Source organism: Fusarium mangiferae (genome assembly GCF_900044065.1).
Source record: "Fusarium mangiferae strain MRC7560 genome assembly, contig: FMAN_scaffold002, whole genome shotgun sequence".
Classification (NCBI taxonomy): Eukaryota; Fungi; Ascomycota; class Sordariomycetes; order Hypocreales; family Nectriaceae; genus Fusarium; species Fusarium mangiferae.
The window spans coordinates 3218002-3243964 of record NW_024573922.1 but is presented as its reverse complement, the minus strand read 5'-3'; the positions used below and the strand labels follow the sequence as shown (position 1 = coordinate 3243964).

At 49.0% G+C, this 25963-nt stretch overlaps 2 protein-coding genes across 2 annotated transcripts; both read right to left on the bottom strand.

Moving 5' to 3' along the window:
* Positions 1 to 10343: 10343 nt before the first annotated feature.
* On the bottom strand, positions 10344 to 18230 carry FMAN_05627 (uncharacterized protein; the record flags this gene model as incomplete). Its single annotated transcript, XM_041827692.1, has 4 exons — positions 10344 to 10994; positions 11040 to 15625; positions 15681 to 18004; positions 18100 to 18230. 4 exons carry the CDS (start codon positions 18228 to 18230, stop codon positions 10344 to 10346), a joined length of 7692 nt encoding a protein of 2563 aa, XP_041678630.1.
* A 2363-nt stretch (positions 18231 to 20593) lies between these two features.
* FMAN_05628 (uncharacterized protein) lies at positions 20594 to 22440 on the bottom strand (the record flags this gene model as incomplete). The annotated part of the gene is made up of 5 exons (XM_041827691.1): positions 20594 to 21640; positions 21697 to 22047; positions 22105 to 22185; positions 22253 to 22322; positions 22430 to 22440. The coding sequence occupies 5 exons, from the start codon at positions 22438 to 22440 to the stop codon at positions 20594 to 20596; spliced, it is 1560 nt and encodes a 519-aa protein (XP_041678629.1).
* Positions 22441 to 25963: the final 3523 nt, after the last annotated feature.

Below are 25963 nucleotides of genomic sequence, written 5' to 3'. Positions count from 1 at the left end.
GGGCTGTGATGGTGGACTGTGTCCCCGATAGGCGATAGGCAGAGAATTGCTTGCTGGTTCTCGATATATCAAGGGGGGAGAAGGTCGAGAGGTTGAAGGCGGAGTCGGGAGATCATGGACGGACTTGTAGCCGTAAGTTGGTGGCTGCTTGACGGTAAGCATCGTTGTATGGTAGCTGGGCTACGCCAGTGGGGACATTTGTACGGCAAGAGTAAATGAAGGCGCATGTATTGTTGGGAGGCTGGGGCTTGCTGCAATTGACTTTTTTCTTTTAAACAGATAAGAAACAGTTGACTGAGTGCTGGGCAGGGGAGGTGGGCAACGATGTTATACAAGAAGATTGCACTCCACGCTTGAAGATCTGGGTAGCTCTGACAGTACGATTCAGCCAGATCAAGTGATCAAGCAAATCAGGGAGCATCAAAAGGAAGGGATTGCCAAAAGAAAAAAAATTGTTGTTTGGGCTGCAACTGTCTCGTGGTTCCTCTAATACAAGTCTCCAACTGGGGACTGGAGGTATACGAGGGAGAAGAAACAGATGACGAGAATATAAAGCAAGCGATATCAAAGAAGGAAGAAGAGGGGAACAGAAAGAAGCGGCGTACAATTTGGGTTGTGGATATGCAAGCTTTGTATAAGATGGCCAGAGGTGACAGGCGGCGAGCTGGAGATGTCGGCCAGCTCCAGAGTTGTGGCGGTCGAGGTGAGCGGGGCTGATGAAACCAGTTGACAAGCAGGGCCAAGTTCATTTGGAACCAGTCATGGATGGCTCTTCCACATAGCACACATGGGGGGCACGCGCAGAAAAGAGCTGTCAACGAGTGCTAGTTAGTAGGAAGCTTGTGTGAGAAGTGGAGAAGATCCAAGGCTGACAAGAGACGACTAGAGGCCAACGTTGAACCGATGTGAATGGATTGGGCCGAGATGAAGGACAGAAGGCCCAGAAATGGAAAGTTCCGCAGTGAAGGGGAAAACTGAGAGAGATTGGAGCTTTAAGCTCAGCGAAGTTGTTGTAAACGACGGAGTGGTGAGTCAAGATGCATCAAAGGATAACAGCTCAAGACGCAGGTACCAGCCAGCGTGGTGTATTGTCCTGTGAATCACTCTTGTTATTCACAACTGAACGGATACGTCTAGGTTCGTGTTGACATCGATGATTGGAGTCTCCAAGAAGAGCCGTCCTGTGAGTTGATAAAAAGGAATGTGTCGAACAGTACCCTCAATCAAGGATATATTTCGTCCTGTTCTGTGTTGTTGGTCGTCCTGTTCAAGCTAGCTTACCACTGACAACTGAGGCAAATGAGACGAGGGTAGCTTGCAGACTTCAAGGAGCTATAGCACGAGACCAACGGCTTCAGGGACCAAGGTTTTTTAATGAACGAATAGGAGGGAAGCTCAAACAATAGAAAGAGGAGAAAATAGTCGATGATCCTCGATAGAAGATGGAGGAGAGAAAGGAAAGAGAGAGAGAAAAGAGGGCTGAGCAGCTCGAGTGAGCTTTGGCATGAGTGGAGAGGAAGAGTGAGTGGTGGAAAGTGAAAGTACACGCACACGCCCGCACACGCCCACCCGCTTGCTTATACGCACATCATCAAGCGCCGGCCGCCGAGTCGCTCTCTGCCGGTCCGCATCTTGACGCATCGGGGTCGTAATTTAACAGTCAAAGACTGTTCAAGACAGAGTGGAAACGCTGCATTGTGGGAACTTGCCCTGAGCGAGCAGGGTATGCTCAAACTAACAAAATGATTAGGGATCAAAGTACAAGAGACTACGGCCAACAGCTTCAACGGCCATGACATGCGCCAAAGCACGGGTTCAAACCTCCATCTGGCCAGAACAGTTCGGCATTAGACATTTAAGGCAAGGGCTGGAGCGAATGTCGTTCCAGTAGAAAGAAAGACTATCTTCTAGATCATCTTATCAAGTGCCAACGTGGCAACCTTTGAAGTTAAGGATAAAAGCGTGTATCAGAAGAGATTTGACAGATTTCGGACACATGGTAGGTACAAGACAAAACACTAAAAAGATAGTTAACCCAGAAAGCAGGGGTCGGTATTGTAGGGGCAGTGGCAGAGGTAGACCAAAGAAGTGGCTGAGGGGTCCAGGGCTGGGATGATTGCTGCCATGGAGATAGAAAACCCAGACAGTCCCATCGAATTGAACGTGCGTCGTGCATGCTTCTGGGGTTTCGAGTAGCCAACAAGAAGACAGGATGGAGGGACCAAAAAGGGTACAAGTTTGGGATGAATAGATCATAAGAAGTGGAGTAAGTGGCATCGGGAACCAGGGAGGGGCGTGCACAACATGGTGAAAGAGGTGTGTAGATTGCGGTGCGAGAAGCAATAGAAGAACTACTTCATCAACACATATCCAGATATAACATCGGTATGTGGTAGTTAGATGTAAGTTATTAGTCCAAGCCCAGTGGGCCGTTCTCTCCTCTCCTTTCTTCTCTTTTCCTCCCTTTTGTTTTCGTTGATTGATGTTCTCGAAGTCCATGCTGAAGATCAATAAGGCACAAGCTGCTACAGACATTCTTACCCAAGGACTCTTGTTAATAAGCTTTCTTTGTACCGACTGACTCTGCACCTTACCCCAGGCTGCAGCTACGAGCTAATGACACGAGCGCCGAGGCAAAGTGTCCGAGCTGCTGCAGCCTCCGAGCCTCCTGTTCAAACAAGGCTCCCAGCCTTGATATGATACACGAGCGGGCTGGCAAGACATGTTGCCTCGAATCCGGTAGTTGGGCGGTAATTAGAAAGCCATCAATCGTGTAGTTGGATGGAAGGGTGGACTGGTGGAAGCCCCACGAGTGGCTTGATAGGGACCTGAAATGTACATACGCCAGACACTTGTGGCAGGAAAACAATAATTTGGATGTTAGTTTTTAGCGCCTCAGCTTAATTCAATGCAGTTAGGTTAATGATAGGGCGTGCAGAGCTTGATCAAATACGTACTTTGGCTACCAAACTTTCCTCAATCTTCGTATTCCCTGTCTTGCGATTGCTTGTGATTTTTGCTTCGCTTTTGTCTTGGCTGTAGTATAAATTCGAAACAGGTCACGTTGAGTAAGTCAGGTCGCAATGCAGCTTCTGTATTGGATGTAAACAACGGGGTTCGAATGATATGGTGCAATCGAAGTCGTGGGCCTTGTTTGAAATGAAGCTTCAGACTCAAGGCGTTCGTGTGTCACAAGGATGCGACTCTAATCGAGGCACAGGAAGTGGATGAAAGTATGGATCGAATTTTGAAAATACCTACCCAGGCTGCCAGGCTAGAAATCTTGAGTAAAAGCTGTTGCACAAAGCGCGGTTCCCGTTCTAGCCGGGTTTGAGCCGCTCTCTGGTAAAGAACTAGACTCGAATGCCTGTGGCTTGTGATCTATTGTTTCGGGTGTGACGGGGGGCACTACATGGATAGAAGGGTCGAAGAATCGCGAAGGTCATTGAAGTCTTCCACGAAATAGCGTTTTCCTTCGTCTGAAGCAACTCGGTTCCTCTCTCTCCCTAGGTAGGTACCATACCTGGGTACTTGATATAATGTAAGTCCCCCAAGACAGGCAGTAGATACCACGCATGAGCCTGGACGTGGCTAGGCTCCTACTGCATTTGGCTGCTACCCGCATCTCGCTTCTGCAAGGACCTCATATCATCTTCTGCTGAGATGAACCAACTTCGGCAGGTATTCGTACATATTTGTAGAGCCTTGGCAGAGAAAGGTCGTGAAAGGTAAGGGAAAGAGAAGCTGGCAGTTGAGCCCCGAGCCACCCTGGCAATAGCCCTGGGTTCTGGGCTTTGCCTGGGGTCTAGGCCAAGATGCCTCGCAATTAGCTTGTGACCGAGTTCCTTCAGCCGCTCCTTCCGACCTCATGTGGCGCTGAGTTTGAATAAGCTAGGTAGGTAGATATTACTTTTGTGTGTGGGCTTGCTTACATCCACCCAAGACGTCCCCTTTCATGTCGCGGTTCCGCGTTTCATCTTTGCAAATCTCCATCCTGCCAACCCACTTTACCGAAGTTACAGTGAGATATTCTGTGTACATATATTTTCCCACCTGCTGACGATTACGCATGAAGGGAAGTTGGCCAAGTCGAGGCATTGTCAGACACTAGTCTCCGATCATGAAATGTCCGATCCTATCACAAGTCAATGACTGTATAACGGGTAGCTGGTGCTCACGATGTCCAGTAGCAGCAGCCCAGCATCACATTTCGTCATCATAAAACCGTCTCAAGCTGTTGCAGATCTAGTCTATTCCCAAACATACTCATACCAAAGGGCCAGATGTCAGAGTAACCCATGGAGGCTACCAGGCCTGCTTGCCTTAGTAGGCAGCCTTTCCAGGATCAGGGCCAACAATGATGCCCAGGTTTGGTCATGATGCATTGGTCGAGAAAATTTGGCACCCTCTTTCTAGTCGATCCAATCCAATACCCAACCCTTCTGCAGGACCTCGAGCCGCCTGGTAGTAATACAGATTAGCGTTGCTCAAGGCTCACCAAAGTGATGGGCGGGGTCTTCGCCCAAAATTCATCCTTGAAGGCTTGAACCTGTCGCCACGCAGCCACACTTGCCAGGTCCGTCGTCAAAAGCACGTTGCGGCAGCATGACCTTCTCGTGGTGGTGGTTCACTAGGCCACTTGAAGAATCTCTCTGCAGCTTTAGTCGAAGGCCAAGCTACCTACCTATGTATTGGGTAGCATAAGAACGGCCAGTGGGACACTCCCTCCTGACCAGGCGCATACTGCTGTGTGCCGGCAGATTCGTCTAGTTTACAAGGATTCAGCAGCTTTACAAGCCCACAACTTGAGACTGATCTCGTTCGACGTAGAAAAGGAAACGGGAAGCTTCTTTGAGTTAGGTAGCCAGAACCCATCCAAGCAATCGATCATCAACCCTATGGGCAAAGATGAGCAAGCTCAGGCGAGTGGTACCCCACCCTTTGAGAAAGCCCCACCCTCTCGAAAACCGTTACCACCCCTTGTTGTGCGCCGTTAGATATCGGAAATGCGCCACGATCCAGGTCAAGGTTCTGACCTGGGTACGCGGATAAAAGATTGTTGATCAGTCCCTCGAAATTCGAATTCGTTTGTTGGGCTAGCTCAGGATCAACCACCCATTCCCTCTCAACTATGGTTAACTTATGAAAACAGATGTTTGCATGGCAGCAGCCAGGATATGGCTTTACGCACACAACAAGGCGTACGGGACCCAGGCCATGTGAGGTTATCGGACCCTCGACATCCTCAGATGCGATGAAAAGAGCAAAATACGTAGATAACAGAGTTCATTTTTATTTCGACCTTACAGGCATAGTTTCTTGTACCTGTCTTAGCTGCCTCTGAGCGCGCTTCCTTATATTGTTCTATTTGTTTCGCGTAGAGACATACAGGGCTTTCTGAAATCCATCCCTTACCTCTACGGAATTGTAACTAGCACTTTGAAGCGAGTCACCTGCAAGGGACGATTTCACCTGGGAAGAGAAATCAAGAATTTTGGAGCGAATGCAGCGATATTTGCACAAACTTGGCTCCCAATTCGAATCTAGTCTGTCACCGGTGATCGTTCTGAGTTGAGCCAAGTTTCGAAAATTTTGTTGACGTTGATGTCAACCCCATCTGTTGTGATGCCTATTCTTCACTAGCTTTGGCTTATTGGGGATAATTCAGTGCCTGGGAGTCGTAGAAAGTTCCTGCACAAGTGCCGCCACCATAGCATCCGATACCCTCTCGAACATCCCGTCCGGTTTCTCTGCTTCACAACAGCTTTGTTGTACAAGGAGATCCATGGTCTCTCATACTGGACGAGTCGTACGAACTTTACGCTCGGAGTACGAATCAGGTCAAATACAAGGCCCAAATTGTCTTGCTTTACCAATTAGGTAATAAGCACGAACTCGAGGAATCAAGGCGTGATCAAATTCCCACCTTTCTGGGTTATTTTGACCCCTCTGTCCGCTATTGGGATATCGGATCAAATGACAGTATCGGTAGAACGACGCTGTGTGAAGTACTTTCCTGGATCGAAAATTAGATGACCTACAGGTTCGTAGAAGTCAGCATCAAAGATTATCTCACATCTCTGTTGGTTGCACTACTCATCTACATTGGCCTTAGTGATGATTCTATGCAAGCATCTTTTCGCGATGATTGCATAGTACGGAGATGAACGGGAGTACTATGGTACCACGTCTCCAGATCTACCTCGGACTGGGAGCCAACATCTATGTAATGGAAGGTGAGGTAGGTGCATTAGTTAAGTGCTAGCTTGAAGGGAGTGTTCCTAGTGAGGCTCCTTGCAAATCTTGTACCAATGAACATCCGCCAGGGCATGCTCTCCCAGTTCCAAGGACTAGGGATCCCAGGACCATATCATGCTTTGTCCAATTAGAGAATAAGTTGGTCGGTCGGGCCCGAGACGCACCTGCAGCTTGGAAACCCCATGTCGAGAATGGACATCTGAAACACCAAATCACGCCCTGTCCCCTGTCCCTGCCCAGCTCCTTCTACGACATTCCCCTCATCTTTGTTGTTTTGGTGGAAGTTTTTCCAAACTGGGCATTTCCTCCCATTTTCATTTCGTCCAACGGCTTCCTTGCTTGACTGCACTCTCATCTCGTCATCTAGGTACCCTCTATGCTTGGCTTCCTGTCCCACACTTTGTCACCTCACTTGGACTCGTGCATCATTATCCTTGTCTCCTGCAAGTCTGGATCCATCATCCTACGATGAACCACATCAAACACCAGCATTGATATGAGATGAATCACCTCCGTTTTGCATACTTTACCCAACAGAAACGGAACGACTTAACTGGTCGCATGCACGTCTCAATCTTGTCTTAGGTTTGCCCGCCTGTAGTTTGAACGACATAATGGATGTTGCCCCCGATGCACCATAGCACCTGATATCATCTGCACAAATCTCTGAGCCCGAGTTTAAATGAATCAAGCGACTAAGTTGCCACACTAGCCGTTTACACATGTCATCTAGCAAAGCTATTGAGAGCCTCAGCCGCAACTTGAGGGCATCCAAGCATACATTGTCAACAGATGCACTGGTCCCTTTGTGGTAATGTCGCGGTTCTCCAATTTGCAATCCTGGTCTCGCTCGTGACCTACGCCTACCAACTTGACTCAAGCTTATGATGTGCTCGTTCACATATGGAATACACATGCGTGTGAAAGGAACTGGTGCTTTTTGCCGCACCATGTCAGCTGTAGGGACAGGGGACTGCCTCAATCAACTTCTACTATGTATGTCCGTCTTCATCCGGTGGCTTATTGAATAGCCCAATTACATCTAGACGCTTGTCTGTCTGATGCTGATGAACGTGGACGTGATTTATCGTGGAGTTTCCTTAACAATGAAGGAAGGAGATTGACTTTCAAATGGTTTTTTTTCCCCTGATCACAAGTACCATATGCCTATTGACGGGCCACGATTACCTGCTCTACCGTTCATTGTGCCTTACTTTACGGACTACTCCGTACTGCACATCAAGCAACTCAATTTCGCAGATCCTTTACTGATTAGTCGCAGCCCGGGATTTGCGACAGGGCTCGCTCAGGCACAGATACATACATGGCCTATCTTGGTACGGAGTAGGCTCGTTTGATTTGCCGCCACCTATGAAGCTGGAGGTTCTTGTTTGCCTGTATGAGCTGATGGATCGGCAGCTAGCCTTTAAGCGACTTTCCCACCCACCCTCGTGGTCGGCCCAATCCGATGATACCCTTGTAGTTTTTGGATCCAAGCTATCCCGATCCATGTGCGGGTCTGGTCTAGACGGGACTCACCTCGAATCCAGAGGGCCATGCATCCTTTTTAAACGCCCTGCCTTGCCTATCTAGTCAAGGGGTAACTTATGGAGAGGTGTCAGACAATTCCGCTTTGCCCAACACAAACCAATGGTCACCATGTTGTTGGTTGACTGAGATGACTGAGTCCAAAGCCTGCACTTGTGATCACGTCCACATACTCACAATCTTCGAGTAAATTGACAGACTCGGTTTCGGGTAACTAAACTAGGATACGAAACTCGGCTTTGTTTTGCGGGAACCCACCGCTATAATGTCTGTGTACCTATCTGGCTTCCGAGATTTTTCTGGTGATCGGCTACTTGCACCCAGGCACCGTTACACTACTGGCGATTGCGGTTTGGCTGTAGAGTATCTACCCTGTATGAAGTACCGAATCAACTTCAAAAACTTCCGCATCAAACAAGAAATAGCCATGGTCGATCACTAGGCTACCGGACGTGTCGATAAGTAAATGATTCGATAACCCACATCTCAACCTCAAGCCCTTGATTATTCGGGCGATCAAGATCAGCGAAGTGATTCCCCTGCTAGCGCCCCCCGTCCCATCTGACATGTCTAGCATGTGTCTATCGTGCCAGAACCCACGAGCCCGCGAGCCCCAAGATTCAAGGCAAGCCATTGTGTAGGGATCGACACCAGAGGCTGCACTGGATGCCAGAGATTATCCTTCTCTGTTTGGTAGTTCGGAATTGACGAAAACCTACCCGCCCTGACTGAAAAGGCCGGCTTCCGTACATACCAGAACTTGCAACACGACTAGATCACTCCGACTTCAACTGCGTGGCGAGAGATCTTATTTGCCCGTCTGAGCTCCTTTGTCTCTGTCGATCATCTTCCTCCATTGATATCACCCAAATACGAGATGCTGTTTCTAGATGTTGACTTCAGTCTGGCTTGCTGGCCTAGCAACAAATAATCAAGGAACAAGGACGCGTATCTGTTAGTCCACGGACCATAACTACTCTCGGTACGCATGCTCCCTTGCCTCCCAGCTGCTATACCTGGTCGTTCCGAGTTTCAAATTTTTATTACATAGAAAGGATAGTGATCTTAGATCATGAGACCTCGTCCTCATGTACCGACAGCTTCAAGGCTCGGACTGAACTATGACGAAAACAACATGAGGGGAAAATTGCGCGCCGCATGGTTCCCAGAGACAAAAGGCCGCGATGTTGCCACGACTGGTTTTTCTTCCTGCTGCAACCCAAATCAGGTCCTGAACTGGCTTAACTCTCAGTGGGCTTGCACATTGCCAGCTGAGAACCCCTTCCCCTCCACAGTGACATCTGCATGTATTTACGCGAGATCGAATCCTTGAGCCAAAGTTCATCATTGACCAACCAGACAAGCCGGGATCTGCCATTGATCGAGAATTGATCGGTTGGTCAGCTTACACGTCAACTCCTTTTCCACTTCTCCACCCATCACCCTCGCCACTTGTTGTGACGGTATGTGTGGCTATCATCCCGTCGACACATGCAGTCAGGCCGTAGGGTCTGACCTATCTTGAATGGATGTCGTCGGAGACTCGTCTCATCTAAGTTAAGTTAATCTCGGACACCAATGCGTTGTTTGTCGCCAACGGCCGCTAGCGTGAGTCCCCCATGTGGCTCCTCGCCTCCATCTTACCCTTTCCTCTATGTCGATCATATCCATTTATGGCCATGATTATTAAGCTTGGTTCCTCGGACTCACTACACCCTTCAATCCTTATGGTGTCAAGCTTCGGCGAACTAACGTGGAGCTTTGTTCGAGGTAAACCGAAAGGCACTGTATGCTATCACTGTGTATCTGTCAACCAATTACAGTTCCTTAGAGCTCAGAAGGTGTATAAAATTTCATTGTCAGAGACCCTCACAACGTTCTGTATCTGTAATGCTAAACTCTCACAAACCATATCATGCTAGTTCAACTGTACTGTGGCATATTCTCTGTTCTTTTTGGCGCTCGGGTCCTCAAACAGTGGACCATGCTATCTATGCTGAGTCGATGATTTCCGCGAGAAGAATAGGATAAAGCAAAAACGAGGTATCTTGCAGGGCTCCAAACAGCCCACCACATAACATTTACCCCCTTAGCCATCAAGAATCGAATGCCCTCGCTCACCTGCGCCTCAACACAAGGCCCCATCCTCCTCGAATGCTCCTCGCTGAAGTAAAAACAATTATACAAAATTTAGATCATGCCCAATAGCATGAAGGTTGTGAGGCGGGAGAAATCTCTTTTCGCCCACCCATATAGAATGTCTTTTTCTTTGTCCGCATAATCCACCAAATCCATGAACATCAAGTTCCGCTCCACCAGTCATCCTCGATAGTCCCTGCTATATTCCGAACACAACCATAAATTCATTTCATCCATTGGTGCTCCCTTCGCCATGTTGGTAATATAGGTCCATAAAATAAGTCAGGCCGGGTGCCATAGATAGTTATGTTGGGATCTAGAGCCTGCAAGAATCGTGCCTCACTAGAAACGTGATGAGGCTTTGCCTGACGTCGTCGAGCAAAGGTGTCTTGACTATCCTAATGAGGGAAAATTCGATCCTTCAACGATGAGGCAGACGACGTCAGGCTACTGCGTTTGCTAGAATCTTTCCCAGAATTGCAAGAGTTGTTCTCCGCTTTTTGGCTCTCTTCAACAAGATTCGTCGTGCTCTGCCGTTGTGGTTTTTTGAGGACACCTCGCGACTTGTCGTTAGATACGTTGCTAAGCGATGGTCGCTCACTGTTTGACTCGCTGTTGCGGCGATTTTTGACAAGCTTTCGAGGCAGTCGCTTCTGTGACTGGGAGGTTGAGCTGTCTGCGATTGACGCCGTGTCTACAGACCGATCATCACTTGAAAGGCGGCCAAGGCCAGAGGTATGGGTCGAGTGAGGTGAACTGCCACGAATGGCCAGTGGCGATGGCTCTTGTTCTCTGTTGAAGACAGGGCTGTCTTGTGCTTGTAGAGCCGTCTGGTCAACTGGTTGGTTGAACACGGCTTCTTCCTGCATCGGATCAAGAGACATGTTGGCCAACCCCTTTGTTGCCACACTCGTTTTGACTACAGGAGATGGAAGAGTAAACGATGAGTTAGATCTGTGAGTAGCGACTCCGGGTTGCGTGTGGGGGCTAGGCGTGGATGATGAGTCGTGTTGCAATGGGGGAGATGATTCTGGTTTTGGCGGTGGGTGCTGCGTCATGTCAGTGAAATTCCTGTAACACCGGATTTCCCTTACCTCAACGCTGAGATATGCGTCGAGCTTCTTTTTCAGAATCTCTGATCTGACTGGCTTGGCGAGATAATCATTCATACCAGCAGCCAAACACTTCTCCCTATCGCCTTGGATAGCAGAAGCGGTCATGGCAATGACCAAAATAGTGCGCACTGCATCGAGAGAGTCCTTCCGGATTAGCTTTGTCGCCTCATAACCGTCAAGAACCGGCATCTGGACGTCCATCAAGACAACGTGATACGGTTTGCCCTCTTTGGCCTTTTGCCGGAGCCCTTCCACAGCCTTGAGGCCGTTGTCGTATGCAACAACGCCCTTGTAACCCAATCTCTGCACGTATTGTATAGCGATCTTTTGGTTGATGGGGTTGTCCTCAGCAACACAGATGCGGATCTCATCCTTGGGTACCTTAGACAAGTCCAGATAAGGGTTTGGCGATTCTGCCCTCTCCACAGGTGAAGTTGCTGCGTAGTATCGGTCGACAGATGGCGTGGTTTTGGTCTGCGCGTCTCCTGCAGCAACATCAGGCTTGGCCTTCTCAAACGTGACAGTAAACCAAGCAGTCGTGCCCACATTCTCTTCACTCTCGAGCCGAATCTTGCCCTTCATCATCGTCTCAATGAGAGACTTGCAGATGCTGAGACCGAGACCGCTTCCGCCGTATTTTCTCGCTGTGCTAGCATCCGCCTGGCTGAAGGGTTGGAACAGTTTGGCCAATTGCTGAGGAGGAATACCGATGCCAGTATCTCGAACCCAGAAAGTGAGGGTGGCGTGCTCCTTTGTCTCCTTGTCCAGTCGAGCACCAATAGTGATCGAACCATCTTCGGTGAACTTCAGACTGTTTCCAATGAGATTGCCCAAAACCTGGTGTAAACGGATAGGGTCGCCGTAGATTAGCATGGGCGGCAAGTTGATGTTTTGTACGATCTTGACATTCTTCTTGGACGTCTTCTCACGATTGCTGTATGAGACAGCCCGGACGACTTCGCGGACCATGTCTTCGGGGTTGAAGGCAATGATGTACAACTTCATCTTGTCTGCCTCCATCTTGGAGAAGTCCAATATGTCATTGATCACCGTCAATAGCAGATCAGCGGAGACTCGAATCGAGTCGGCCATCTCGAGCTGATCTTTGTTCAGATCACTGTCGCGAAGAAGCTCCGAGTTGCCGATTACGCCATTCAGAGGAGTGCGAAGTTCGTGCGACACATTGGCCAAGAAGATGGATTTAGCCTTTGCCGCTTCCTCTGCAAGCTTGACATTTCGCTTGGCTTCCGCTTCCGCGTTCTTGGCCTTTGTCTCTGCTTCAAGGGCTTTGGCAAGTGCGCGCTTCTGAACGGCTACCATAGAACGGTTTTCTGCTGATATTTTCTCAACATTCTTCATCGCAAGGGCGTTCGAGTAGCTTATGCCAATCTGGTTGACAAGAAGCTGCAGGACCGTGACGTTGCGATCTGTGAATGCGCCCGGTTCACCCTCCAGATAGAGCACGCCAAGCAGAGGTTTGTTGCCATGACAGATCGGAATCGCGATAATACTCTTGCCAACGGGGTTTCTCTGAAGCCAGGACTCGTTGACATTGCCGAATCTCTCATCAGATATCAGGTCAGGGACAAAGACTGACTCAAGGAAGCGGGTAGAGTAGAGAACAACATTCTCTGCAATAAGTGAGGTTCCTGATATAGGGATGCCCGGTATATGGGCGGAAGCTCCTTTCTCAGGATCACCACTTGCTGCTACACACCAAGTATTCATGTCGTTCTCTTGGACAACAATGGCAGCCAGCGTAGCTGAGCCACCACAAGTCTGTAAGATGACGTCGCACATAGTCTTCAAAAGCTCGTCGACTTGCAGCATAGAGGAGATGACCTGTGACGAGACGAGAATGGCGTGCAGATCGATCATATCGAGAGCAGGCAGTCCCGCCCCGGGTTCGGCCTGAATGTTCATTGAGCCTCGCCATGCCCCTATGCGCTCGCCCTTGTTGAGGTCGGCCATGTTCATCGTGTTAGAAGGGATGCGTGCAAGATCTCCACCGTCCTCTGCCTCTCCAGTCCTGTATTGAACTGAGGTGGCATCAGCGACAAAGTCGGTTTGGACACCAGTATCGCAAGTACGGTAGTTTCTTGTAGGGCCATGTAGCAACAGGCTGTGTTCCTCCTCGATGGCTTTTGAAACACCGAGAGCCCCCATCTGCCGGAATAAGCCAACTGCTTCAAGAAGTGCTGCTCGAGCTGATCGGCGCGCACTTCGTCGAATGAACATACCAGCCATAAGATAGTTACCAAGAGCTTCATCAAAAACGGAATTATGCTCAGCTGCATGATCCAATGCTTGCTCATAGTGCTGAATGGCATTCCCATGGTTCAGAGATAATTCCTCAACCTGTGCTTGCAGAAACTTCATCCAACTTAGGTAATTAATGTCGGAAACAGTGCACCACTCGTCCATCATCTTCACGTAGTGGCGCAATTCCTTTATGACCTCTTCGACCTGCGAGGAGAAGTCTTCAGTTGGGGAGCAGGGGAGTTGGAGCTTTTGTAGCAGGTATCCAGCACGGGCGAGGCCGTGGAACAACAGTATCAACCTACTGTTGTGTGCTGACCAGAGCATACTAAGTTGATCAACGGCGTGGCTTCCAATTTCCACGGCACGCTCATAATGTCCGTAAAGGAATAGGGGTATGATCTCGAAGCTCTCATAAAAGGTGACAGAGCGGTTGCTCTTACGGCTACAGCTGATCAGCCATTTCTTGTAGTTCTCCGCGTTATGTGTCTCGTCGTTCATGACTTCCAAGGCGTTGCGAGTGCGAGTCTTGCCCTGAAGAGCCCGGGAGAGCTGCCTGACGGCAATGAGTATTGAACCTCCTCTAGAATCAGCATACCAGTTGGGAATTTCCTCGCAGCCATATTGACAGAAGCCCTCGAGGTCTGAACAGGCTTCTCCGCTGAAGAACTTGAAAACCGAGGACACGCCGTAGCTCATGATGGTTGATATCCTGTCACCAGCGACTGATGCATACTCTACGGCGTCCTCCATCTGAGCCGTAATCATGGGCATCGTCATGTGAACATGTCCGATACATATTGAGTAGAGCATCAAACCACGGGCGAGAAAGAAGGGGTCCCGTGATTGATAGAGCAACTCTTGGGACGTATTGCCTAGCTCTACCGCAAATTGTGTCATATTGAATCGGGACAATGCGATCATCGCAAGATAGAGGAATGCCATTCCGGACTGTGGATACGCGCCTCTTTCGAGATGCATCTCGACCATCATGAGAGTGAGATGATAGTACCGTAACCCGTCGCTCCACCAAGCAGCGCTAATGGTTTCGGCCAGCACGGCTCCGACAGGTGCGACACTAGGATCCTCTGCTTGCTTATAGTTGAGGAGTTCGCCACGTCCCATCGTTTGAATCTGGATTGATAAGCGCTCGAACTTCTCATCGCACTTTTTGAAGCTTGGCTCATCATCGACAGTGACCCCAAGGCCGACCAGGCAGTCTTTGAGTGAAACTAGAGCAGAAGCGGAATCACCACTCTGGGCGTATATTCTCGACTGCAAGACGTATGCTGGTGCTTTGTCGAATGGTGATTTCCCATTCTTGAAAATAGTGTTGAGAATCTCGTTCGCCGCGGTATATTGGCCCATGTAAAGATAACACTCTGCTGCTCTGAGGTGGAGCTGCATTGTTTCATCGTAAGATACATCTTCTTTGCCGTCTGTCCAGGGGTCGTCCTGGAGGAGAGTAAGAGCAGTGTTGTAATATTTTGCGGCTGTAGGCTTTGCACCGCTCTCTGCGGCGGCTTGGGCGCAGCTTGTCAACAGTTTGCGATATTGGTAACGATGTGAAATTCGTCTCTTGATGATGTCAACCGCTGCACAAATATGTGAGGCTGTGTTGTCCAGCTGTTGGTTTTCGCCGCCATAGTATTTTTGAAGTGTCTGGGCAATAATGAAATGCATCTTCCGAGAGTTGCATTCCTGCAGGTCTGCTGAAGCATGAATGTATCGGTCATGGGCAAATCGAAATCGATCGTCGGTCTCACTGGGCACAATGATGTAGGCCTGTATGGCTGCTTGAAGACCAGCAATTGCCTCTCCTTGCGAATAGGTTTTGTGTGTAAACGTCGCACAACATGATCCCTTATCATCCTCATGGTAATCAAACTCACCCCCCATCAAATGACAGATGAGTTCAAAGGAGAATGAATTGCCGATAAGCGCAGCCCAAGCGAGAAGAGTTCGTGCTGCTGCAGGGAGCTCTGATAGCCGGTGTGTTATGAAGCCTGTATCAAGTATGTCGTAATCCTTCTCCCCTTGGAATTGCTCAAAAAGCCTGTCAAGGTCATAATGCCATTGGCTGTCTCTGTAATCGTACCAGGTACACTTCTTCCGATGACAAGCACTCAGCATCTCTCGCATGTAGAATGGATTGCCAGCCGTCTTGGATTGCAACACCAATGCAAGAGGCAAGACTTCTTCCTTTGGCCGACAAAGTGTTGTCGAGACGTATTGAACTATGTCGTCTTCGGCCAAGGGTGATAATGTTATACGCGTGACCAAAGGACCGCCCGAACGAGGATACTCTGCTGGTAGCAATCAGTCGTCATTCATAGGACTAGAGCATCTATTGATACATACCTTCGCCTTCAGGGAGATGGATCATGCTTTGAATCTTATCCCATGTGATTTCTTCCGTTCGGTAGGTCATGATGATGACCATTTTCATCCTCGAAGCGATGATTTGGGATATGAGCTCCATTGATTCATCGTCGGCAAAGTGAAGATCATCCAAGCAGAAGCAGATGAACTTGTGTGCAGTGAACACGCGAAGTACATCTAGGAATATATTCATCAACCGCATTGTCTTGGTGGATGTACCCGTTCGAAGAAAGTCTGAAGATGATTGTGAAGCAACGCTGGGGTTCCTGGCAACTGGCTTGGGTGAACTTCCAGGAGATGACCCCCTTCGTTTTAACCCAGACTTTCCATTCCCTCTGATGGAGGCGAATTGAAGAGACGATGAGATCGAACGGCCTATTGATGCTTCTGGGGGGCCGAGAAGAAACTCCGGGAGGCCCAAGAGACGGTGCAACATTGGCCAGACGGGGCGAACGAACTGCTTGAGACCCTGGTGAAAAGGAGTCTCCGTGTTCCTCTCACCCCAGACTTGCTTGAACAGGGACGAAAGCAGCTTAAGCAGAGGTCCAAATGCTGTTCTCCTTGCCGTGTCAAATTTCGCAGTTGCACAGTAGCCCCGCCGCCTAGCATCCGCCAGAACGCTCTGAACAAGACAGCTCTTTCCAAGACCCCCTGCACCCTCGATTGTGACAACCTCGCAATGGTCGCGCCGTCTAAACTTGGCCGAGCCCAGCTGTCTTGACAGGCTGGACGCCGTCGATTCTACGACGCTGTGGCGATTTTGGGAATCGGGTCCTGAGCTATCGACAAGACTGCGAGTCTCAATTGAGATTGACTGGTGTCTTTCCCATGGTCTAGCAATTCTCGGAAGGGTCCCTGATGGTGAAGATGAAATTGTATCGCCAGAGACCGTCTGGGTGTCCGAAAATAAGGGGTTGAAGTTGGTCTTTGGTAACTTAGGGTCGGAAGAAGCAGTGTGGGTAAAAGAACCGCTGCGATAGTTCGTGCCATCCACAGAGCTCGCCCCCTCGCTAGAAATGTCGTCAAAAGCGGCCATATCGTTTGACAAGGTTGAGCCGTCAGAGAACCGGTTTGTGTTTCCCTTCAAGTTCATGGCATGGCTTTTTGCGACGCGATCAATAACCTTGTCTAATTCTGCTTGCTCTCGCTGGCGGCCGATCATGATTGCTGGAAGCATGAAGAACGATGATACGTCTTTGGTTCCAATCCTCCACTCCTTAAGTGCTAACCAATCCCCGTCACCGAGAAACTCCTGGACCTTGACCAAATCATGGCGAAGCCCGCTCGCCGAGTGATAACGGTCCTGGACATTCCTAGCCGTGCATCTTTGTATAATCCTTCCAACCACATCGGGAATATCAAGCCTCACTGTAGAGACGTTCGGTATCCTTCGACCAAGAACACCCTGTACGATGTCGAGGGGACTATCACCTTCGAAGACTGGCCTCTGAGTCAGTAGGGTCCAGAACAAAACGCCCAAAGAGTAAATGTCGGTCCGACTATCTGGCTCAGCAGGCATTCGTCCTGTCTGTTCAGGGCTTATATATAAGAGTTTGTTCTGTGCCCCGAGTTCTTTGGAAAGCGTTGACCATCCCGTGCTGGTCAGGCCGTGTTCGAACGAGCGAATCCCAGACCCAAAAGACATAACTTTGACCTGCCCAGTTTCGATATTGAAATGAAACGCATCGCCTCGAATTTCGCCATGGATCATGCCAAGGTTGTGGTGAAGAAGCTCCAGACATTGAGTCGCACCTATAGCAAAATCTAGAAAATATTGTAGAGAAATTGGCGGGTGCAGTTCGGGTTCGTTCTTCCGTAATGAGCTGAATGTCTCTCCTTGTATGCGAGCTCTGTAGAAAGCCGGTCCCATGTCCAGCACTTCGAGCAGATAGTTGGGTCCAGGATGCTGGTATATAGAAACAACAACCTGTGCGCGATCACCAGGAAGGGGTTGTAGCCTAATCAAGTCGATAGGTTTAACAATGTGCTCCCCTGTCGGATCTGAAGTGGCAATTAAGGTTTTAGCTATGTGAAAAGCCCGCTCCTCTCGCAGGGCGTGATATGATAAACGAGCAACGACTGGTTCTTCGACATATGCGGCATCGCTCGGTATATTGGAGGACGATGAGGCCGGGGGCGTTATTGCTTGAGTATCGTACCCGTCGATATTCGATATTTGGGCGTAAGGTTCTGACGGCGATGGGCGGCCTGAATGTAGCCTCAGGGCGGATCCTGGGCTCGAGGCATTGTGAGAGCTCGAAGGCGAAGGCACCGACGACACCCACCGCGTGCCGATTACATGCCTAGACGTGGTCAGAGAATGAGATGAACATGGTGGAAGCCAGCCTTAGTGCGAGGGCTGATGATGAAGGTTCGCGGAGTACAGCGGAGAATTTACCAGAAGTCGTATGAAGAATGGAAAGGCAGCTGGCTTTCATCCCATGTATAACCAGCTATCTGACGAAGTCGCTCGTATATTCGAGGCGGGGGATCAAGAAGGTCGTCCGTAACGAGAGAAGCACCGTCCATGATGGTGCGCGAACGACGGCGCGCCTCGTGGATATCACAATCGATGTCAGTAGCAGGTCAGAAAGACCAGGAGAAGCGATCGGCGGTGTTCAGTTCAATTAAAGTCTTAGGCTCATGCAAATGAAGCGCCCATCATCGGAGATATATCGGCCGTGGTTTTAACGTTGATGGCGCAGAGCAATGACTGTTATTTCAATGTCAGGAGATGACAAGTGGAAAAGAGAGTCAGGCGCAGTAAGATTCGGCGTGCAAAAATAAATCAACGACAGGAAGGATATGGGATATTGTATACAGGATCTACGTTTGGTAGGCCGAGTGTTTGGTGGAACTCTTCCAGGACAGTGTGTAGGTAATTTCAAGACTGTCGAAGGTGATATGATGTCTATGACGGTAGAGGCTCGCTATTAAGAGGCATACGACGTATCGGAGTAGGCGAGGTCGTGGTAGGGAGTCTGGGGTAAGGAGGAACAGTCCGTTGATCCTGCAACACTTGAGTGAAGAAATGGTGAAGTCAAATCCAGGACAACTTGTGTTAGTGTGTGGTGGTTGCTGTACCGTACCGTGACCGCCGAGCACAGAAACACAGACAGGGTGGGATGGAGTTGGTTTAGGTTCAAGTTGGTTAAGATTTGGGATGAGTGGACTTTCAAGGTTGAGGTGGATTCCCGTCCTCCCCAGGCTTCCCCCCAGTGACAGAGACAACTACCTACTAAGGTATGTACGTGCTCCTTATTATGTACCGTACCTAGGTAACATAGGGGTGTCGGGATATTTGTTTAGATTAGCAGAGCCGTTAGGTTTGTAACTTGGTTACTTTCCAGGCCAAGCAGAGACAGTCTTATTTCAATCGATACTTGAGCTGGACATATCTTGGGGGGTCAATGATATTCTCCATCGAGTACGGAGCAGTTCAGAACTAATTGGTGAGAATTACCTACCCATGTTTTTGTGTGCGCGCCAAAAGATACAGGGTCCAAGTCTTGTTCACGAGCTGGTCCCGTCTTGAATTAGTAGTGGATGACGGAACAGCAAGGATATCATCCGGTTTGACAGTTGGGCCTCGTACCCATGGTGATTGGTATTGGTGGTAATGGCCCTGCCTCTGCTGAAGAAAGTGGACGCATCAAAGTGTCAAGTAGAACACGTTGTGATTCAATTCAGGGTAGTCATACATATCTCCTCCCACCCTGCATATTCAGCTTCCATTGCATCATCCAGCAGTTTTACCTGAGTGTACTGACTTGTCACCGTTTCAAAACATAATGCAGAAACAACTGTGCTCTCTTACTACAGCTATCGTTAACCTCATCTCACTTCCCCTCTCCGTCCCACTAACCACGATCCCATTGACTTTATTGTTTCAATCGAAACTCTACAGCATCTCCAGCGCCACTATTCCCGCTTTGGGCAGCCATCACAACTCTCTGGGTGCTTCTTTTTGCCCATCCGTTCTGTTTCGGCCAAAATCTTCACCGAACTAGAAATCTTCTCCAGTCTCGTGCTGCCAAGTTGAAATCCCAATGTTCTGTTATAGCGCATCCACAACTTCACTCAGGGTCTGCTGTATCAGAATCTCATTGTTTAAGTCAATAAGTTGTGTGGGCTTCACAAAACCGGCTCATGCGCGATGGACCCTTGTGGCGCCGTTTATGGGGCAGCACAACCAAGTCAGCGCTTGTTTATTAAACTGATCCGTAGGTAGGTAGGGTAGCTTTGGGCACACATTCCCTCCAAGAGGTTTGAGGCTGACAGTAACATGATTTCTTCAGTGTAATTCCATTATCATGAGCAACAAAAATGAGATATCTCAACTACATTCTCGCATCTACCCATATATTGCATAACGCACATAGACTATGATGTAAGTGGCAGGGAATTAAATGTCACTGAAACATCAAGGATCCAGGAACCAATCACTGAGACAACAGTTCCGATGAAGAAGACCTAAAACACCGAAATCCTTCCACGAAAGGAAATAAACGGCCTAGAAACGCTAGAATGGCATCAACGATGGAAACATCAACATCTTCTAAGCTCTATTGTATATTATGTATCTGTATAGGATGATCCGTTCATTTGTCTAACCCTAGAGCAAAAATCCCAGATCTATCTCTATCATGTCGCCCCGCCTTGTCAAGCGGAGTCCTATATCCATCCGTCGAGCTAACTGGAAATCTTCACCAGCAGCGGCCTTTGTCCCGTCATCAATCCTAAATTCGGACTCATCGTTTCTTGAGGCGCTAACTCGCTCTCCACAAAGTTTTCTTGTACACATGTCTCTTGGATATCAAACGTGCCCAATCATAAATTGCTCACGCTATACCTTCAACTCCAGTTCCAATTCTATTCCATTGGCTGTGAATTTACTGGGCCTTGGAGTGGCTTGGAATCTCCTTGGTGCCGTTGGTCTGAGGAGGAGCCACAATGAAGTTCTGAGTGAGGCGTCGCTCAGTGTTCTGGCGGGAGTTGACAAAGTCAGGATAGTTGAGTGTCAGCTCGACAGCACCGCTGTGGATGGCATCGACGGCCTCAACACCGAGCATGAAGGAGTGGTCCTGGTTACCGACCTCGTATCGCCAGCTGCCGAATCGACCACGGGAGAGAATGTCCATGGCCTCAAGCTTGGGGAGGACCTGCTTGAGGACGCCCTCACGCTCAAGGGTGGGGGTGGGGTACCCATGGTCGAAAGCACGGTGGTAAGTAGAGACAATCTCGTCCTCGGGCTTGATCATCTCGGTGTTGATGAGACCCTGGATGCTATCCTTGAGGAGGTTCTCAACATCCACAGGTTTCATGGTAGACTGGGAAACCTCCAGCATGATAGACCAGTAAGGTCCCTCCTTAGCCTCAGAAGTCGCAGGTTTCTCACCATTGGCGAGGTAAAGCGTGGGGAGCTTGGCATCCTTCTGAGGCTGGTTGTAGGGAGAGTAGTTGGAGAAGATAGTGGCACGGTAGAAGGGACAGTTGTCCTCGGGGAAATACAGCCAGCACTTGTCACCAATGCGCTCAGGGCGCTCGCCTCGGATACCGACACCAATAACATGGGTAGTGGAGTAGTAAAGCTGCTTGGTGAGGCTGACAAGCTCCTGGTTGCCGAGCTTCTCGGCGAGGTGATCAACGGCCATGGTGTTGATGAGCTTGTTATAGCCGATGGTGCTGCCATCGGCGAAGTAGGCAATCTTCTTTTCAGCGTCGATCTTGGTGACCTCACCCTGCTTGCCGAATCGCTTCTTCTCCTTGGGAATGGTCTCAGCGACGGCAATCCAGATACCACCGGTACCATCACGGGCGGGGAATCGGAAAGTAGCGTTGGGGCCCCAGTTACCAGCGACCTTGTTGAGGATAACGTTCTTGGTAACGAGCTTGGCATCGGGGGCAGCGACACGCTCACCGAGCCACTGGCATTGCATCTGTTGGACTATCAGCACACTAACTCCACTGTATCATACAGAATCTGTGGTCGTACCTTGGTAGTAGGGACGGCCCAGACCTTGTAGTTGTAAGGTCGCATGAAAATGTTGGCAATGCCCTCACCCATCATACGGACAATCCACTCATCAAAATCCTTGGGCTTGGTGTTGGCAACACGGCACTCAAGAGCAGAATCGATAATACCTTCGATACAGCTGACCTGGTCCTCCTTGGGAAGCATGGAAATATTGTTCTGGAAGGGGTAAGGAACCCAAAGGCCCTTGTAGCGAACGTAGGAGATTCGCTGGTGAGTGTACCAGTCATCGTCCTTGGGGAGGGCTTCGTCGATGCAGTCGTCGAAGTACTTGTAGTGGGAGAAAATAACGTGGCCACCGACGTCGTACAGCTAGAACGATCGCATGGTTAGGAATACATTTGTCCAAGTTGGAAGACGACGACTTACGAAACCCTCGGGGGTGGTGTCAGTGCCAGCAAGACCACCAGCCTTGTCAGAGGAATCGACAATCAGCCATGAAGGGCCGTTCTGTTAACATCGTCAGCCTGTATTTCTCGGCCTCAAGGTGAAGGTGGAGGTGGCGGTGAGCGCATACAATGTGGTTGAGACGCTTGGCAGCACCGAGACCAGTAGGTCCCATGCCAATAACGAGGACATCAACGTTACTGCAAAGATGGTAAATGTCAGCAAGACGTCTTTTTGCATGAACAAACAGTGCTTTCTAGTATACAGAGACGTCAAGCAATAGCAAACGGGCGCAAAAGCAACTCACACGTCGGCCATGGTGGGGGTATTAGAGGGAGCTGAAGAAGATGGATAGAAGACCGCAAAAGGCACAGAAATAAGCAGACGCGGACAACAATGGAGCGACGAAGGGGAGAAGAAGTTGTACAGAACAACAAAAAGACAGCGAGAAGATCAAAGTCTCGTGGTTGTTGTAGATATTGACCGCGATTGCAGGAAGTGAGGTGGCTTCAGGAGTCTGGCAGAAAAGGAGACGGTAACGGATCGATGGCGGGGCTAAAATTATTCTGGGTCGGGTCCCCTCGACCCTCCTAGTCTCCCTTAGTTGGGTCTCCACCCGCGGGCCCCTGATACTGTAGATGGTGGGTGGGCGTGGGTGGCCTGGTTCTAACATCGGATTGGATGATCTATGTGATATATTCTCTGGTTGTTGGTAGCACAATGAGGGTCAGAGTCATGATAAAGACGGGGACTCTCAGGAAAGGAGATTATTTTCGGTCCAGCTTGGGTCATGGATGTGTTGATACCAGATCTGCATAAAAATGTAATCCTTTGTGGTGTGACTACCTCAGTGGATTAGAGATTATCTGTTGTGAAAGGCAATCTCACTGCCAGGCATTGACAGATCAACCTTGTCGCCCCAAGCGAGGGACTGAAAGATAGCCTCCACTGTCTATAAGGGTCTTTCGACGACCAGCCTGCCCTGGATAGGTAGTTTCTAATCGCCTTCGACAGCAGAATACGAATATGACAACCAGCTACGTAGTACAGTAGTCTCAATATTCATATTGCATGAAATCTTAATCGACACGCTATTCGGCCTATGCCTAACGGACACTGTGCCATGAATTGGACAATTAGCCTCTTTTCTTAGTAGCTGTCGGGGTGGCTCCCGTCGTCTCGACTCCGCCAAGATTCCGTCAACTCCAGTATTAGAGCAGCGTTCCGAGTACCATGAGGCTGATCTTGCATTAATCCGATACCTAGGTTTGATATATTTGAAACCCGCGTTCCCAAAATAATCAACGCGTTGCCAACTTTTATTGCTGCGGTTTGTTAGAATTTCGGACAATGATGGCCAACGCCATACTTGCTGATCAAAGATCCCACGCGATGGATTCGATAGTCTGTTGGTACTGCAAAGGAGGTCCACAGAGTCTTTTGCTGTAATCTCCTAAGATGAGGTGTAATTCAACGCTCCATGACAGATAAGATAATTACTTTCAAAAGCGTCTTTGACTGGACGATTGAATACACTCCCAGTCACTTTATGCCGCTGGCCAATCCAAAGCACGCCCAAGACCAGATCTCAATTTCTCTTCTGACCATCGCCAAATTAAAACGAAGCCACAACTTGATGCTTATATCCGGGTTGGATCAATTGTATGCATGAGAATATTTCTTATCTGCTCGGCTGAAGCTTGTTAGACTTTACAAACAAGCTCGTATTCCAGAATACCCGTATTTTGTGCAACCTGAGTTCTTCGCAACTTCTTGCAAACAACTGTCAAGAAAATATCACTGACTTTTGCTGACGGTCAGCCTGAGAAGCACACATGAAAATACCTACCCATGTAATGTCCAGGGGTGGCTTGCTTGACGGGTGAGTGGGGGGGTTCTAATAAAGTAGCGATGTACCTGTACAGTGTAGCGAATTCAGCTTTATCATGATAAGATACGGGATGTCCAATGATTGTCCAAGCAATTTCTACGTTCGAATCTCTTTAGATGGAGTCTGTAGCAAAAGAATGTTGCTAGCACGAAGCGGTCAACCGTTCAAGTACGGAGTAGAATTATGCCTGTAGTTGGTTCACGCTAGTTGTTACATGCATGTAACAAGCTTTCGCCTCTCCCTTCTTTCTTTGGCCCATACCTCCGTTGGTCGAGCGATGATCGCGCCTATGGTTTCCATAATATCGGCTCATGTAAACCGACCTTGAAACCATCATGGCCAACATGCTGGAGCAACGAGATGAAGGGCTGGAAGGCCACGCAGAAGGCTTCGTAACCTTTGGTGAAGAAACGTCACTGGACCCAGATATAGCAAAGGATCAACTGGCGGTTTGTGAAGTGTCTCCACCAGGCACCTCTGTTCGATAATCTCTGACAGCATTGTATGGACTCTGAAACAGGAAGCAGATCAACCAGCCATCAGGATCGTTTTGGCGCTACTACATGTTGTTTTATTAAGAGCCAACCGTGCGTGGCTTGCAACGCAAGGCTCGCCTCGCGGGTGAGCTCCCGCCCTCTTCAGCCTGGTCTTGGCTCGTTGTGGCATGGATGTTACTCACAACGGTAACATATCTCTCCTCTCCGCACGACGTACGGGATTTGTTACCAGGGGACACTGAGTAAAATACCTCATTGCCATTGTCTGCTTTCTTGAGGATGAACGTAATGTTCTTAGTAGATGAGCTCTAGAGTTGGTATCCACCATGAGCCAGCTCGACATGGTTACAGGGACCCCTTATGGGTTTCCAAGGATTGGTATATTTCCTCGGCTCGGTTTGATATCTCACTGTGTCTGTCTCCGTATATTCTCTACATAATACATACCATGGCTTTCCGGCACGATCAAAATGGATCCTTGACCCCCCTAAGAATGCTTAACTAAAAGCCAAGTTTAGCAAACTGGGCCGTTTCTTCAGCCAGGGTGATAGACCTCTGGGCCGTCTCGGCTGGATCTGCAGATGTGTGTTGAGATTCTGGTTACGTTTACTTGCCAAGCTGGATCTCTCGATTAACTTGTTGGAGACATGACACAGCAACATTTAATGGTTACTTCAGGCGGCATGCTTTCCTAGGTGAGGATTAAGCTTTTAACGCGTCTCACAGTCTGCTGAACCAGCAACTGAAGTTCTAAAGGAAGAAAAGGGAGCAAAGCGAGGACAATAATTCGAGGTGGGTTGCCGAAGCTGTCTGGCTGTATGCAGTTACGTACGGAGTATAACCTACCGACTCTGTATGGTAGTGGAGGTTATAAGGTCAACCATTCCGTGCCGCAGAAGGAAGAAAGAATGCTGTGTGTTGAATACCTGCCGCTCATGGCCAAGGTGCAAACCGAGACGAGATTAGAGTGACGTATGTTTCTGGTCGAGTAGTATTATACGAATATAGACCGCGTAAGTGAGGGCCAGACCGTCAATGTTATGGGAATGCAAGAATGAAGCCTCGCAGTCTGAGGAATCGATAGACTGTATTAATTGCCTCAAGAGAATAGCTTGTGAACTTTAAGGAACCCATATATTATGTGAACCACACTTTACTTATTTCTGGGTTTGTTTCCTTTCCTAGACAGGATCTAGATCTTCCCCGATAGTATTTAGACGAAAACGTCCAAATTCGAGATGGTTCCGGCAGTTGGAGGTTCGCTCAACCGGGGCGGGGTGTGAAGTCTCCATCATTGACAGTTGACAGTTGGAGACTGTGAGGGTAGATGCTGAGCCGACAGTAGTCTCGAAGACAGATATTCTCTTCTAGAAACTGACGGCTATTAAAGGAAGAGTGCTGATGGAACGGCAGAACTACTCAATCTAGCATGCGTTTGTTCTTTTTGTCTCTG